The 16,390-nt window shown below is 48.5% G+C and overlaps 1 protein-coding gene and 1 long non-coding RNA gene across 2 annotated transcripts in view; one reads left to right on the top strand and one right to left on the bottom strand.

Moving 5' to 3' along the window:
• Positions 1 to 7,364: 7,364 nt before the first annotated feature.
• Positions 7,365 to 13,955, bottom strand: LOC141570166 (uncharacterized). The gene is made up of 3 exons (XR_012494112.1): positions 13,861 to 13,955; positions 12,768 to 12,891; positions 7,365 to 10,311 (listed from the first exon to the last, which is right to left on the bottom strand). It is a non-coding gene; the product is annotated as an uncharacterized LOC141570166 (long non-coding RNA).
• Positions 13,956 to 14,021: 66 nt separating this feature from the next.
• The window catches only part of CACNG2 (calcium voltage-gated channel auxiliary subunit gamma 2), a 109,925-nt gene continuing 107,556 nt past the window's right edge, over positions 14,022 to 16,390 (top strand). The window contains exon 1 of the mRNA XM_019713436.2: positions 14,022 to 15,435. Coding sequence (XP_019568995.1) covers positions 15,225 to 15,435 — 211 coding nt within the window. The 5' untranslated portion in view covers positions 14,022 to 15,224. The remainder of the gene's footprint in view (positions 15,436 to 16,390) is intronic.

Raw genomic sequence — 16,390 nt, 5'->3', positions numbered from 1 at the left:
AATGAGTAATTTCCTGAGTCCTGGACCAGAGCGTAGTTTGAGGATGCTGATGCCATCAGAGGCCTGAATGTGAGAACTCGAAAGGCGGTTTTGGTTTCTGGGTTCCATGTTCCGAGAGACGGGGAAACAAAACCAGAAGGGCCAGTGAGTGGGCCAAAGGCATGGGGCAAAGCCCACCAGGTTCCGCTCCTATTCAAAGTCACTGTGATTTGCATTCCTAGGAGTCTACCCTAAGGCAAAACCCGGAGACCATCTTATGTGCTAAGGCGCTCACCTCAGTATTATTTATAATCATGAAAAACAGGAACATCCTTAATGCCAAAAATAGGAAAATTAATCCCACTTTCCCCCAACCGCACGTACCCTGGATTTAAGGTCCATTAAACTGCCCTCCGCTGTGGAAGACTCACTGCCATTTTAAGCCTCCATGTCTTCGCCTATGTTGTTCCCTCTGCCTACAATTCCCTTCCTTCCATTGTCTGTCTGTAAGCTCGTAGCCTGTCTTCAGCACACAGCTCGACATCACCCCGAAAGATGAAGCATTTCTCTTTAAACGCCCAGCGCCTCGCTCAGGCTGGGACACACGACCTGCTCACTCAATAAATAATCTATTGAACTAAGTGAAGCAAGGACGAGCATGGAGGGCTCTTGAGCCTCTATCTAGAGCTGTTTATTTCTTCTGGCTTTTTCACCTAACACCTAAAACCAAAAGACGAATTCTACTGTCTACATGGTATCGTTTGACATGGACTTTCGCCACCTCTTTGGCCAAGACAGCACCTTCTCAGCACAGCTTCCCTGTCAGCCACTCCTCGGCTCTCCAGAGTCTTGTTGCAGCCCTGACCCTTGTGGTCCAGTCCACCAGGAGGTGTAATAGTCAAAGACTCAATCCAACAACCAAAACGCTCGAGATGACTCAAATTCCTTAATTGTGTTCCTCAAGCATTATACAGGGACACATAATCTGAATCAGTATTTCTTAAAATCCACCTTTCCATTCCCATCTGCCTCTCTCTGTAGATCCCCCAACGTACTTTCCTCCAACACCCTGAAAAGTTCCTCCTGAGCCCCACGTGGAGGGCTTCCTGTCCATTTCCTTTCCCCCCCAAAGCTGCCCTAAAAAACTAGTCAAGAATCAGCAAAACCTCACTAGCTGACAGTCTGAAAGGAGAAACCAGGAATTCTCATTCATGAATAAATTTGTCCTGTTTAATGGCTTCCTCTGACCCAAAGAATAAGTTTTATTTTATGGCATCTCCTTTCAGTCTATTTAATGTCTGCCTTCATCCTCTTTTCTTCCAGCTTACAACCTCAGGGGTGAACCTACCTTGCAGTGAACCGAGCAACTCTCTGCCCCAACCTCGCTCGTCTATGATTCACACTCTCCAGGCACAAGTCAAAATGGCAGAAGGGCCTACTGGCCCCTGTGTACACATCCCCGTTTTCTCCAAATAAGGGTGCTTTTTGTGCGGGCTACACTACAAATATGCCTGTATTGCCAGCCATTTTTTTTAAGGGAAGCATTGTCTTAAGCACGTTTTATCTACAGAATTCACTGAACTTGACGTTGTCAGATACTTACTTAGAACAAATACAAAGTAGCAAGGACTATGTAAAATATTAAGCACACAAAACATGAGTTTGATGCAGGCAATTACCACCACCTGTGCCTTCTGGACGCTTCTGGGACACTGGCACTGTTTCACCACAAATTCCACTCACTGGAGGTCATCACGCCTGCTCCCCAGCCTGCCACACAGTCTTCTGTCTACACCGGCTTTCAGATCTCACTAACCACTTGCTGCCTCTGCTCCCAGTTGATCTAGCACTTTACAAGCAGCATAGATCAATTGGAAAAGTGAATTATCCCTGGTTAGTGACTAATAATAAGATAATAACATTATAACCACCCCCCAAAAAAGTGCGGAGGAGCTGGAGAAGATGTGGCAAGAGCAGAAAAATTGAATCAAGTTATGCAAAAAAGAAAAAAAAATCAAAAGCGGGTGACTTTGCAAGAAGGTGAAGAGCAGTTCATTTGGCTTCAGAATTAAATTATTCCTCTGTTATAGATGAATTTCACACTGCGAAATGTAGGAAATGTATTTAGATGATCGTTGAGCTAATAAATCCAATAAATCGTGATGATCTTACGGAGCTACCATAGTTCCTTTTAGTGAAACTATAAACGCCTGACCAGCATCTGCAGCAAGACCTGCTCCCAGCACTTTGCCTCCTGCCCTCATCCTGGCCCGCTGCGCCCCAGCCCCACCGTCTTCCTGTTTCTATCTCAGAGTCTGTGCACTTTGCCAGTCCCTCTGCTCAAGCACCTGCCCCAGATCTCCACGCAGCCTCCCCATCCACGTTCAGGTCTCAGTTCCTGGGAGGGGGCTTCTCTGGTCGCCCTTGCTGAAGGAGGACCCCACCCTCTGTCTGTCTTCCTCCCACGACCAGTCTTTTTCTGTCCCACATTCTCATCTGAGAGCAGGGCCGTGGAACCAGAGAGCTCTGCCACTTCCTCGCTGTGCTCCTGGGCGAGTGATCTCATCTGGGGTGACATATCCACCTCATGAGTCTTACTATGGACTGAACTGTGTCACTCCCAATTCACAGGTAGAAGTCCTAACCCCCAGTGTGATCGTAGCTGGAGGTGCGGCCTTTAGAAGGCGTTCTCACGATGAAATTACAATTACTGCGCTTATAAGAAGATCTCTCTCCCTGTCTCTCTTTCCCTCTCTTGCTCGCTCTCCATTGTGAGGACACAGTGAGAAGGTGGCCGTCTGCAAGCCAGGAAGAGAGTCCTCACCGGGAATAAATGTGTCGGCACCTATATTTTGGACTTCCCAGCCTTCCAAACTGCATGAAGCCGCCCAGTCTATAATACTGTGTTATGGTAGCCAGAGCTGACTGACTCAGGGCTATTTTAAGGATCTGATGGATTCATGGATGTAAGGCAATTAGACTAATGCCTGAAACTTAACAAGCTCTGTATGCATTTTAAAAACATTTTTTATTATGAAATATTTCAAATATAGACAAAAGTAGAGAGAACGGTATGAAAATCCCTGTTTAACCGTCACTGAGCTTCCATATTTATCAATTCACAGCCAATCTTGTTCTGTCTATATTACCACCCATCTCTCCCAGCCCTAGCTTATTTCGAAACAAATTCTATACTTCATATACCTTTACCTGTAAATGTTTCCGTGTGTATCTCTAAAAGACAGAAGGACTCTTTAACCATAACCACAATATCATTATCACACCAAAAAATAATGAAGACCATCCCATCATCACACCCTTAAAATCAAACTTTTGACTTGTTCTTGGCTACCCCTCTATCCCCAGGCTGAGAACAAGGTGTAGGTTCCAGTAAGTGTTCAATAAACAGGTATTGAATAAGTGAATGCCTTATCTCTTTGTTTCTACTAGGGTCTCAAATATCACAACCCCCTGAGGGTCTCAACATATCTGAGGCTTTCTCTATTCAGTCAGACGTGTCAGCTCTGTACACATTTTCACGTTAATGACTTTGGGCTTGACTGTTAGTATTGGATACTTTTTAGAGTCCTGGATGTGGAGGGACAGGGCCAACTGGGGAAGGAAAAGAGCAGCGACATCCCCTTAGAATGCTTGGCCCCATGTAAGTCACTGGGAACCAGTGGTGACTAAGACGCCACTGAATAAAATAATGTTAAAGGTCGTGGCGAAGAATGAAGACACCGCAGTAACCAGCTCCTACGGAAGAGAGGAATATTGGGTATTGGGGAAGAACGTGGCTTACTGGAGATCAGATATATTAAGGCTCCGGTAATCAAATCCACATGGTGCTGGCGAGGAAGCCATACATAGATCAGTGGAACAGAACAAAGGGATCAGAACTTGATCAACGTCTTCATGAAAGTCCAGTATGTGGCAGCGATGGGATTCAGTTGGAGGATGAGTAATTGTTTTATTGATGAAACTTGCATAACCCGCTATCTTCTGTAAGCAAGTTGAAACCTCATTTTACATTGTATTCATAAATAAACCCCAGATGGATTAAGGAGTGAACAGCCAAAAAATATTAAAATAATAAATATCTTGGAAGAAAGAAAAAGGCAAAAAATGACAAGGGCAGTCTCGGGACATTAAAAAAACAAGCAAGTCATATTTAAAGAGAGACAGTTTACTTCACAAAATTACTTTTGTGGCACAGATATTCAAAGTATTCAAAGTCAATATAAAAACAAGAAATTTGAGTATAAAACTATTTGCAACAGAGCTGTCCCATAAAAGGTGAATGTCTACAGCATACAAAGAGCTCTTGCAAACTCGTAAGAAGTCAATGAGGAGAATTGGAGTCGGAAAAAGGATTCGACTTAGCAACATACGGAGCAAATCCAAATGGCCAACAAACATACAGGAAGATGTACACGCTCACTGGCTGTACAGGAACTTGAAATTAAAGTTAATTATGAGATTTTATTTCATCCCTATCAGACTGGCAAATAATAAAAATAAAAATAATTCTAACACCTATTGCTGGAGTGGATGTGGAGAAATCGTAGGCTCCTGAATTGTTGGAGAAAATGTAATGTATTACAGCATTTTTGGAAAGCAATCTGGCAACATCGACTGAAATAAAAAAAAATACATACACCCTTCAAGAGAACAATTCCACTCCTGGGGATCTATTCCATCAAAATAAATGATTCAGTTAGAAGGATGTATATACAAGGATTTTTATTGCAGCATTGTTTATAGCGGGAGGGAGGGGGGCCAGGAAATAAAGTGAATGCCGGTCAATGAAGACCGGATGAAGAACTTGATGGCACCTCTCACTATGAAATAGAACGCTGCCATTAAAAGAATGAGTTAGAGCTACTGCAACTGCCTTGGAGAGGGTCCCATGAGTATTGTTGTTTGAAGGACAAAGCAAGATGCAGAAAGGGTACCTCGTGTGATCCCATTTTGGGCAACAATGGCCCAAGGCCACATGGAATGCGTGTGTGGGTAAGTACACGCGTGTGTTCATGTGTGAATATTACCTGCACGGCTCTTTTGTTTACGGTCCTATGGCCATGCAGAAATACACAGGTTGCCAACATGGGATGAAGGCGGTAAGGAGAGCGACAGGTGTAGGGAGGAGGGAGACAAGCAAAGGTGAAGGAAAGAGCCCGACAAAGAGCCGGCATGTGTGGCGTGATCTCCATTGCATCCTTTCGCAGCTTCTCCGCACGTGGATCTACGTTGAAAGACAAAGGGAGGCGTGGGAGAACGGATGGCATGAAAGAGCCTGAGAAAGAAGGGGAGTGAGGCCGGAACTCAGTGCATGTGTGGGGTTTGGGAGCGGAAGTTGGGGAGAGGATGAAACCATGGATGACACTGGAGGAGACAGGCCAGGTTTCACACACGGGGTTAGACCTCACTAAAGGGAGACGCTTCCGTCTCGCACCTGTCCGGAGCACCGCGTCTGGACCCCCCAGTCGCAGGGGCTTGGTATAAATTAATCTGAAGGAATCATTGTTTTTCCCATTTCCGAGGTGAAGAAATTGGGGGCTTCAGGGGGAAGCACCTTCCCCAAGGTCCTCTGGACTCTAACCCATCTTCTCAGTCCAGACTCCGGGTTCTTTGCCCCACCCCGCTCAGTCTGGCCTCCACAGCTAATATTAATAGAATCCCCTTCGCAGCAGGGGACGGGCCCAGACGTGAGCCCCGTGGGGGCAGCCCCGTGCCCGCCTGCCCACCCGCCCGCAGGGAAGATGACAGGACTCCGCAGAAACCTACTTGTCGCTGAGTCAAGCGGGAGGGGAGGAAGCATTTGACCAGCAGACTCTCCCCACTCTGGGGCCCTGGTTATGCACTGGCGGGACCTTGCAGACCTGTGAAAACTGCGAATCTGCCCTTCGCTAGCTGTCTGCTTTGGCACGTTCACCCCACTCCGCCCCATGCGAGCCCTAGTTTCCCACAAGGTTTCTGCAGCATGAAAGGAGAAAGGCGCCTGGCATGCAGTAGGGAATCCATAAATAATATGAGGCTCTACAGTGCGAGCGCCTCAGGGCTGGAATCTTGCTCTATTATGTATTAGCTGTGCAACCTTGGGTAAATTGCTTAACTTCTCTGTGCCTCGAGTGCCCCAATTGTAAAATGGGAGCCAGGTTTGCCACAGGGTTAAATGAGTTCATACACTGTGACGTGTATCTGGCCATGTTCAGCAAAAGTCATGGGAACTGGACCATCAACAGGAGTCCCCCGCCATTAACGAGAATCTGCTGCTATTATCACTCTTCCTCCTCTTCTCTCCACTTCCACCTAGCCCCACCCCATTTATCTGCAAACAAGGACCGAGGGCCTGTTCTGTGCCTAACTCTGCCCAAGATGCAAAGGCCATGACGAGAACAAGCAGGAGGGACAAGGACCCAGCCTCTCAGAACCCAGGGCTTCTCAGGAAAGACAACAAAAGAGCATTTGCAGTGCCAGGAGGGAGGAAGGTTGGGGGGAACCCAGCTAGGACACCAAGACTGGCCAGGTCAGGAGGCCGGGATCCACCCCCTTCCCCCCCCACCCCCACCCCCGCCAGGCTCCACCTCCAGCGCCAGGCTCCACCCGCCAGGCTCCACCCCCCAGGCCAGGCTCCACCCCCCTCTCAGGAAGGCCCCATGTCCCTCTGGGAGACGGGGTTCTGAATTCCCAGCAGGCCTTAGATTGGGTTGACGTGTTAGTGCACAGTGAGTTACTTGGCTCGGATAACAGACTGCCCCCAATGTACAGGAGTCTCCACTGATTCTGACGGGGACTTCCGGTACACGTGGAGTGTTGAAGAGGAAGGTGTTCTAGGGACAGAGGGACTTGACACCCTGCAAAACCCATCAGGGTCAGGAGAGGGGTCATTATCCACCCAATACAGTTGGTCCCTAATCAGACCTGGCCAAAGCCGGTGCTGGGCCACATTCCTAGGTTCTCAGAACCTGCTGCCCTCTCCACCCCCCACCACAGAACACCCTTAGCCGTTTTGACCATTTCTGTAAGGAGTTGGGTCAGCCACACTGGGGACACACATGCAGAACATAACAAATCACTCGGAATGAAAACTTACCAAGAGGAAGCCCCACTCCTGAAAGGCAGGACGGTGGGCTTTGGGACTGTTACCCAATTGGGGGAAAAGACAAAGGTCACCTCCTCCACGAAGCCTTCCCTGCCTGTCACTTTCTATGCTGTGCTCCTGTCACAACATGAGCCTCCCTCTATCACTCCACATTCAATCATTGACTCCAGCCAATGACGGACTTGGTTTTGTTCATCTCTGTAGACATCACACAGAGCTTGGCACACAGTAGGCACTGTGCTTGATTCAAGGTCCTCCCTGACCTGGCCCACCTCCTTCCAGCCTGATCTCTGCCAGTTCCTCCTGACACTTTGGCAAAACAGAATTACCAGTAGCTTCCACAAATGTACCATGATTGCAATTAAACAGTCAATCGTGTGATCATTTAGTGTCTGTCTCCAGGCGTGTGTGATCCCAGTCTTGTTCACTAACGAGCCTTGAGCACATAGTAGGTGCTCAACAAACTTTTGTTGAGTGAATGCTTCACATCCCTTATCTTTGGACCTCCTGTTCCCTCTGTCTAGAAAACCCTTCCCTGGCGTTCACGGCTCCTTGTCTTCCATGCATCCAGCTCAGCTGTCACCGACTCTCAAAAGTCTTTGCTGAATACGCAGGTGGCATTACCTGCCCTCTACCTGGTTCCTCCGTGTGCCTCCCTCTGTGTCCATCCACTATCCTGAGGTCCACGTGCAGTTCTCTCTCCATGCTTCTGAACAGGGACCACCTCTTTTTCGTGTTCGTGTTTTATTCAAAGCACATACATGCACCAGGAGCACGACATGTAGCCAATACTTATTTAGGTCTTACTCTGCAAGAGGCACTGGAAGGACTTTTTAAATGTCATTTAATTATCAGGACAGCACCTCAAGGCAGGCGACGCTGTCCCATCTTCCAGGAGGGGCAGCTGAGACTTGAGTAGGCGTGGTCACTTGTCCAAGGCCACACAGGTAGGAGGCCTTAGGACAGGGACCAGATCCCGAGGTCCCCAGCCTGCCATGGGCCAGCCCTGCCACCTCAGGAATCCCTTCTTGATCCACCTGAAATCCCCATGGGGAGGAGTGTCCTCCCTTTTCACATGGCTGCTCAGCATCAGAACTAACCACACACCCCTTTTACAAGCTGGGCTGGCCCTGACCCACTCTCCAGCCCTGTCTGGCAGTAGACACGTGGAGCTCCCTGAGGCTTTCTCAGCAGCTCTCAAGCAATAAAACGTGCCATATTCTCAGCCCCAGAGCCTCTGACTCTTGGTAGGGGACACTCCCATGTGGGGCTGAAGAGTCATGGAGGCTGGAAGCCCGTGGTCATCCACGATGGACCAGGTCTGGGGTAGAGAGAGCAGAGCACGCTTGAGAGAAGTCGCGTAGGAAGCCAGGCCAGCACCAGTACCAGCTCACTCCCAGGCCTCCCGCAGTATCTCAGGACCACCTTCACCTTCCCCGCCCCAGTTCTCCACCTGCCAAGCGTCAGGGACTCCTAGAGAGCTGCTCCTAGTCTTTTCCAAATGCTTATGTCTGGTTTCCCTTGCTGAATAATCCCCACAACCATACCCTTGTTCATTCACTCCAGAAACATCCACTGAGCACCTACAACATTCCAGGCACTTTCTAGGCATTGGAGAAACTGCAATGAACAAGTCACATGTGGTCTGACATACTGGGGGAGGCAGACAGGAGACGTGTGGGGAGAGGTTTCTGAGAATAAACAAGAGAGCGTCAAGTTGCAACAAGCACTGTGATGAAACAAAACAGTCCAATGTCATATAGAGTGACACTGGAAATTGTGTGACCAGCAATGCCTTACAGGAGGTGGTATTTCAGCTAAGACCTGACTGAGGAGCTAGGGGACCAGCGTTCAGGGAGGAAGGCATTCCAGCAGAGGGAACAGTCAGTGCAAAGGACTTAAGGTACGTAGGAACAAACTAGGCACCTAGTACCCCCTTTACAGATGAGGAAACTGAGGCTCAGAGGAGTTAAATCACAGTCTAAAGTCACACAGAGAGGCAGCAGCAGAGCTGGGGTTCAAATCCAGACCCATCTGACTTCATGGCCTGTTCTCTTCCCACTTCATTGCTTCTGCCTGGCAAGGGCCACCAGGACAGTGATGCCAGTGGGTGGCTCATCATCCTGGGCACAGCAGCCTCCCTGGATTCACCCCAGCCTTCCTGTCTGTCCCATCAGTCACACCCCCTCCTTGAGTTTCCTCATGCTGCTTCAGACCCCTTTACGTTTGCACGTGCTGTTCCTCTGCTTGCAATGCCCTCCTCTCTTCCTTGGCCAATTGTAACCTTTGAGGCTGACCTTGTCATCAGAGCAAAGCCTTCTGAAACCCTCCACGACAGAAATAAATGCCTCCTGGACTTTTACAGCACACGCCTTCATTTCATTCATTCACGTATTCACTCATTCATTAAATATGTATTGTGAACACACATGTGCCAAACATTACACAGCAATTCTAAAACATGCGGAGAAGTGCCACAAAAACAGGAGGGTGGGGGCTGTGGGAGCACACAGTGGGGAATGCCAGACACCCCAGATCTTCCCTGGGCTGGGTCTCACTGCCCTGAATTGGCTGTCTACTGGCCAACCTCCCGGATTTGGGTATTTTAATTTCCTCTGCACCCGTAACACCTCGGCACATTGCCTGGCACACAGCAGACAAGCATTTGGATTTTTACATCAAGAAAGTAATTCATTCTTATAGAGCACGTGCTATGTGCTAGGTACTGTTCTAAGTGCAGGAAATACAATGTGAACAAAGCAGACCAAAACCCCTGCCTTCCTGAGGCTTACATTCTAGTGGGGCTAGAAAGTCATTGAGGGAATGATTTACATCCTAGCTTATTAATGAACATGCTGAGAAGAGGCAGAATGGGAACAGGGAGTGAAATGGTAGTAGCATGTAGCAAAACTCGGTACGTGACCAAAGCAGAATTCTCAGTTTCCTCCAGTCCCCGCACCTCCGACACACTCCAACCTGCTTCTTCCTCAGAGTGGCCCATCTCAGTAAGAGACACCAATATTCAGCTATTACCTCCCCAATACCCCCAAATACCTCCGCTTCTTTCCATCCCCATTGTCACACGCTGGTCCAGGCCACCACTGTCTCGTGCTTGGAGCCCAGCAACAGTTGCCTTACTGTCTCCCTGCTTCCAGGTTTGCGTCTCACGTTCCATATTCCACCAGTCTCCTCCAGGTTGCTCCTTTCCATGGCCTCCAGCTCTCGGCCTAAAACATTTCCCGTCATTGTCTTTAGTTAGCTGAGCCGTACTTAGCATTTCTTTTCCCCAAAACTGGCCAATCATCTTTCCCACGTGTGCACACTTCTGAACCTTCATACATGCTGTTCCCTCTGCCTGCCTGCCCTTCCTCTTCTCGGGTCCCCTCAACTCAGTCACCCCATCTTGGCCGAACCGACTCTTTCTCATTCCTGCATCTCAGCATAAATGTCCTGTTCCCCGGCACGATGTCCGCCTTGGCTGGGCTTACCCTCCCTGCTCCGTGGCCGCACAGCGTCCCTCACCTCACGTTCCCCTCACCTCACGTTCCCCTCACCTCACTGTGAGGCGTATTCCTTACTCCTCCTCCTGCTTGTCTTCAGCTCTATGGAGGAAGGGACCTTGTCTGCCCTTCTCTTCATCCCCAGGATTTCACATGGTACCTGACACATAGTAGGTGCTCAATTTGTTGAACAAAATAATGAGCAAATGAATAAACTACGGGACTTGGAGCAAGTAGAACTTGAAGCAGTACAAAACGTTCAAATCTCTGCCATTCCGCTTAACTTGATATATGACCTTGAGACTTGATATAGGACCTCTCTGAGCCTGTTTCCTCACCTATAGGATAAGATAGTAATATACATTTGCAGGGTTCTTGGAAAGGTAAGTGTGAGAATCTGTGTGAAAATGCCTGGCGCCTAGAAGTTACTCCCTAAACGCTTACCACATGTGTGGATGAGAAATAAATAGCCTTGGTGGAATACTCTTATTCAGAAAGCTCATATCTTGAGTCAAGGCACAGTGGGCTCTTACGCCGGACAGCTGGATTGGACTCCCAGCTCTGCCACTCACTAACTGGGCAACCTTAGGCCAGATACTTAAAACCCATTAGGTGGCTCAGTTTCCTCATCTGTCAAATGGGAAAAATGATGGGATTCAGCTTAGATCAGTGCCTGGCACGTTAGCCTTTGTCATTGCTACTAACATATAACACTGACAACCACACAGGTAAGCCTCCTACCCGTGGTCCTCCCTGACAGATGAAGAGAGATTTCCAGAGAAGTGAAGTGACCGTGCAAGGTCAAGCAATGAGGACAGGTCAGCCTTGTGCTTCAAGGCCAGGTCTGCTGCTCCCAAATCCCATGTTGTTTCCACTCCATCAAAGAAGGAGCTCAAAATAGGCCTGTGGCATTTCAGCTAATTTCCTCTAAGCCCTTACAACGTAACCAACCGCCAGCATACAAAGCTGCTCCCCTAAGAGAGTCCATTCAGCAGCTGCTAAATATGTGTGCCTGATGGGTCCAGACCATCTAACGGGGCTTGCACCAAGCCAGCTCGTCCCAGGTGGCTTTGCCTGGTCTGCAGAAGGGACCTAAAGAGTAGAGCTAGGTAGGCAAGCAGGGAGGAGAGTGGTATATGAGATGGAAGAATCTGGAGACCAATCTGGACGTAAATGGGGGAAGGAGAAATGAGAGGAAATCCACATTTATTGAGTGCCAGTCATTTCACCCATCTTAAACCATTTAATTTTCACTATAATCACTCAGCCATTTTTTATCAAGCAACTGCTATGTATCAAGCCCTGCACTAGGTCCCAAAGATATACTGATGAATAAAACACAGTTATTGACTTCAAAGGGCTCAAAAAGTCAATGTGAGAGATGACACATGCACTCTAAAGTGCTACAGATGGGATGGTAGAGACCTGAGCAGGGTGGCAGCAATGAAAAGCAAGAAGTAGCTGGGAATAACTTCAGAAAAAAATGGAGGCAGGTACTAATGTGCCCATTTTACATATTGTGAAACTGAGGCTCAAGGAAGTTGATTTTTTGAGTCATGCAGTTACCAAGTAGCAGAGTCAAGCTATGCCCTCAGGTCTGTTCTGTCTCCAGCAGTCCCTCTCTCTCCGTGTTGGCAGCCTCAAAGCTTTTACCTTCCTCCCCAACTTCTTTTCCTTTCCTCAATGATTATCTGGCCAGAAAATTAATCAAATGCTGCTAAAGCTGTGGCCACTGTCAGTGACTAAGATGTTAACAGCTTCTGTGGACAAAGAGAAGCTTCTGAGCCTCTGTTACTGATTTTGTTTGAGCAAAAGATTCAGAGGTTGGTGTGAAAGGGGTGGGGAGATGAGAAGGAGGCCTCTATCCCCAGTCTGAAGGGACTTCTAAGACAGGTCAAAGGCAACAAAATGACAAGAGGAAGTGAGGGCAAGCTTCTCAGAGGTGTGTGCCACACCCCAGCTTCTCTCCACGGTCCCACAAAGGCCCAGCCCATCTAAAAGGGCTCCCTGCTTGCCTCTCACTGTTTCCTCAAGGACAGGAGCCAAGAAAATCACCCACCAGAACCACTGGCTGAACTTGCAGTTTCCCTGCCGAGTGGGATCCAGTGGGATCCCTGCCCCCCCCTTCCTCATCCTCATTTCCATCCTCATCCTCACAAGATAAGAAACAAAACTGGACAAACCCTCAGTCTGCACATGTAGCTCTTTCTCTACCCTAAAGGTACTTTAGCAGAAGTTGCTGAAATCTTGCTTCTTCTCTCCAGACACCAGGACCTTGTCCAGGTGCCAGGAGCACAGCAATCACCCCTTCGGAGAAGGAAACAGAGAGTGAGAGAAGCAAGTTTTATGCAGGGTGAAGACACACGTCATTTTTCTACACCAAAAAGAATGCACTGGCCACGCTTGCAGACCAACTCTGAGCTAAGTGAAAGAAGTTAGGCAACACCAAAGAAAGTCTCATTTTTAATCCAGTCATCTTTTATACACTCTTTGAAAATCACCAGATCACTGAGAAATTGTTGAGCAAGCCATCTTAAGACAAAAATGGAGGGAGAAGCAAGTATGGAATAATTGAGTTCTGAAACTGCAACATTCCTAACCCTCAACTGACCCATCAGACTCACAGTTCTCTCGAGGCTCCTCCCTCAAAAAATTAAAGACAGTGCACCCCCCATCATGCCTCATGTTCTCTCACTCACTTAACTATGAAGCTGATCAGAGAAAAATGGAATCAGTAGCAGCAGGAATTCGTTGTGCTTCTTTTTCCAGGGTTCACATTAAGGAAAAGTTGCACATATAGAAACAAGAGGTGACGCTGTAATTAACTCAGGATAACGATTCTGCTGAGGAGGAGATGTGCTGTGATGTGTTTTAGTGTTCACAGCAGGGAGATTTCTATCTATTCCTATCCAGTTTATGAATGACATGGGAAACTTAGGAAGGATTCACATTTCACCCACTTCCCGTGCAAACATGTTTATCCTTCAGATGAAAATCATTCCCCAAGCCCCAGCCACCAATCACCCTTCTGCACCCTTTTCCATGCATAATTTTTCCAAAATGTCTGCTTGTAGGACCAAAATTTTGAATTTCACGGAAAACTACAGAGAGACACACACAGTGCACTGCTCACCCCCTAGCCAAAGAGACAAAGAGACGAGAGAGGAACCACCAAAAGGAGAGCCAGCTAACTTGCCAATAAAATAAAACAAATCCCCGAACAGCAAAGTGAAAGCGATGATTTAAAAAACACGTAGAGACCGTGTTTGTAATTACCCATCCAGGTTATATTTTCACCACTTCCAGCCTGGTTGAAGTTTTGTGCCCCTCTGATTGTGATGAGAGGTTTGTGTTTGAAGCTCTGGGCACGTAGAGATGGAATGAGAAGGAGGCTGAGCTGGAAGAAACACCGAGGGGGGAGGGAAGGGGGAAGAGAGTGAGAGAGAGAGAGAGAGAGAGAGAGAGAGAGAGAGAGAGAGAGAGAGAGAAAGGAGCGACCTATCTAGCTACGCCTTCCGCTAAGCTCTGGAAGCCCAGCAGAGCGCTCATTTTCGGATTTGGGAGAGGGGTGAAAAGAGGAAAGGCAGCCCCCGCTCGGCCTGAGCCTCGCTGCCCGCGAGGGGAGGGAGGACTCTGGCTCGCGCCCTCCTCCTGGCGGGCCGCCCGGCGAGCCCGGGCGCGCGCGGAGCCGGCGGCGCAGGGAGCTGTCCAGTTCAGCACCACCCGGTAATGCAGTAGGTGGGAGCGCCTCCGCCGGGGGCCGGGCCGGCAGGGAGTGGGGGGGCAGGCGGGCGGCCCATCCTGCAGCAAGACGCCGGCTCCCTTGTTTCCAGGAGCTTTGCAGATAGGGGGAGGGAAACCCGCCTCGATTCTCCGGGAGAAACCCCTTCCCTCCCCCACTTCGCCAACACTCTCCCCGCCACCAACAACAATAACCGCCGCCGCTGCTCGTCCTGCCGCCGCCGCTGCGCCTGCCCGCCCTGCTGCTGCTGCCGCTGCCGGGGCAAAACCATGGAAGGCGAGACCCCCGCACCTGTTCCGCTGAGATCAAGGGCTTACAGAATACTGAGAAGTCTGGTCTGAAACGAAAGCGCCCGAGACCCCCCAAGGAAGAGAACTGGCGAAGCAAAGGATTTTCATGGCGCAGGCCGCAGAGCCGAGAACGAAGACGGAAGGTTGCATCTCGGCTTTTACAATCTCTAACTGTCTAGGTCCCGACCATGAGAGATTGTGTTGAGAATGCGGCTGTTCCCTGGTTCCCTGTGGAAGCCATCTCCAAATTAGCTGTCACATATGGAAACTGGAGACCAGAATTTTAGGAAAAGAGATAAAGGCATCTCACTTGGGGGGGGTGGGGGGAGTCTTTTTATTTTTTCCTTTTTTTAAAAAAAAAATATCACTGCAACTGGAACAGTTTCTGATCTCAAAAGGCAAGCCTCTCTTCCCGTGTGATCTTTATAATTTACACTCTTTTCCGTGAGCTTTCTTACCTCCCTTTTTTTATATCTCTCCATATTCTCTATTCACACATATATCCATTATATTAGTAGTGGAATTATTTTTTTGCTTTAGTAATTGCACCCTCACACACACTCTCCCGAGAACCAGAAGTCGGTTGGGTGTTTATATAATGAAGAATTATGGGGCTGTTTGATCGAGGTGTTCAAATGCTTTTAACCACCGTTGGTGCTTTCGCTGCCTTCAGTCTGATGACCATAGCTGTGGGAACCGACTATTGGCTCTACTCCAGAGGGGTTTGCAAGACCAAAAGTGTCAGTGAGAATGAAACCAGCAAAAAGAACGAGGAAGTTATGACCCATTCTGGATTATGGAGAACCTGCTGCCTAGAAGGTATTTGATTTCCCATCTCCTCCCCCTCTCCACCCCACCCCTCCCCTTCTCGCTCCCCCTCCCCACCCTCCTCCAGATAAGTCCCCATTACATTCCACCATTTTCTCACTTCACTCCTTCCACCACAGATCAAGGTTGCTTGGGTTAGTTTCAGAGGAAAGGAAATCAATAAGCAAAAACCATACTCAACTCTCAAGCCTCCACCACCCTCCTTCCCCTCTTCATTGGAATAACCTGTGATATGATGAAAACAACAAGAGATTGTCTTTAAGAGTCAAACGTGCTCTGCCTGCTTCAGAATCATTAGGATTTGCCATTTGATGTAGCCTGGCCATCTATGATGGGGAAATAATTGTGTCTCTCAACACTGCTCCTCTCTTCATAATGAAGAATTCGAAAATGTTCTTCCTTGCCCCCTTCTCCCCCCTTTTACTCCCTAAAAGTCTCAGACACATCACCATCTGCAAATCTCCTTTAAAAAAAAAAAAATCTGTTGTTTCTAAGAATCCTCATTTGGTAAATCCTAATTATTCCAGGATCTCAAGCTGAGTTCAAGAGCATTTCGTAATGTCTATGAGCCACACATATTGTTGGAGGTGACTTGCTGTGTGTATGTGTGTGTTTTAACATTTAGAAAGTCTAAAAATACATACGTCTCTCACAGGAAACAAGCCCAAGTTCTAATAGACAGCCATTCACTTGCAGGTTAGACTGGGAACCAACTGACTTCCACGCAGAGTGACATGTCTGTTATCCAGAAGCAAGTAGAGTCAGCACTGCAGCCAGCTCAAGAATCAGACATTGTGCAGGGAGGCCGGGAGGGAGGCGAGGGCATGGAGAGGTTGAGGGGGGAACGGGGGCGCAGTGGGGTGGGGGTGTCAGCTGTTTGCCTTGATCTTGCAGGGTCATTGGGACACGTGTGCCGGTGCATGTGCTGTGGGCAAAGGGGTCCCCA

The sequence above is a fragment of the Rhinolophus sinicus genome, linkage group LG02, assembly GCF_036562045.2.
Source record: "Rhinolophus sinicus isolate RSC01 linkage group LG02, ASM3656204v1, whole genome shotgun sequence".
Lineage (NCBI taxonomy): Eukaryota > Metazoa > Chordata > Mammalia > Chiroptera > Rhinolophidae > Rhinolophus > Rhinolophus sinicus.
The sequence above is the reverse complement of the archived record's forward strand: the minus strand, read 5'-3'. Positions and strand labels throughout refer to the sequence as shown.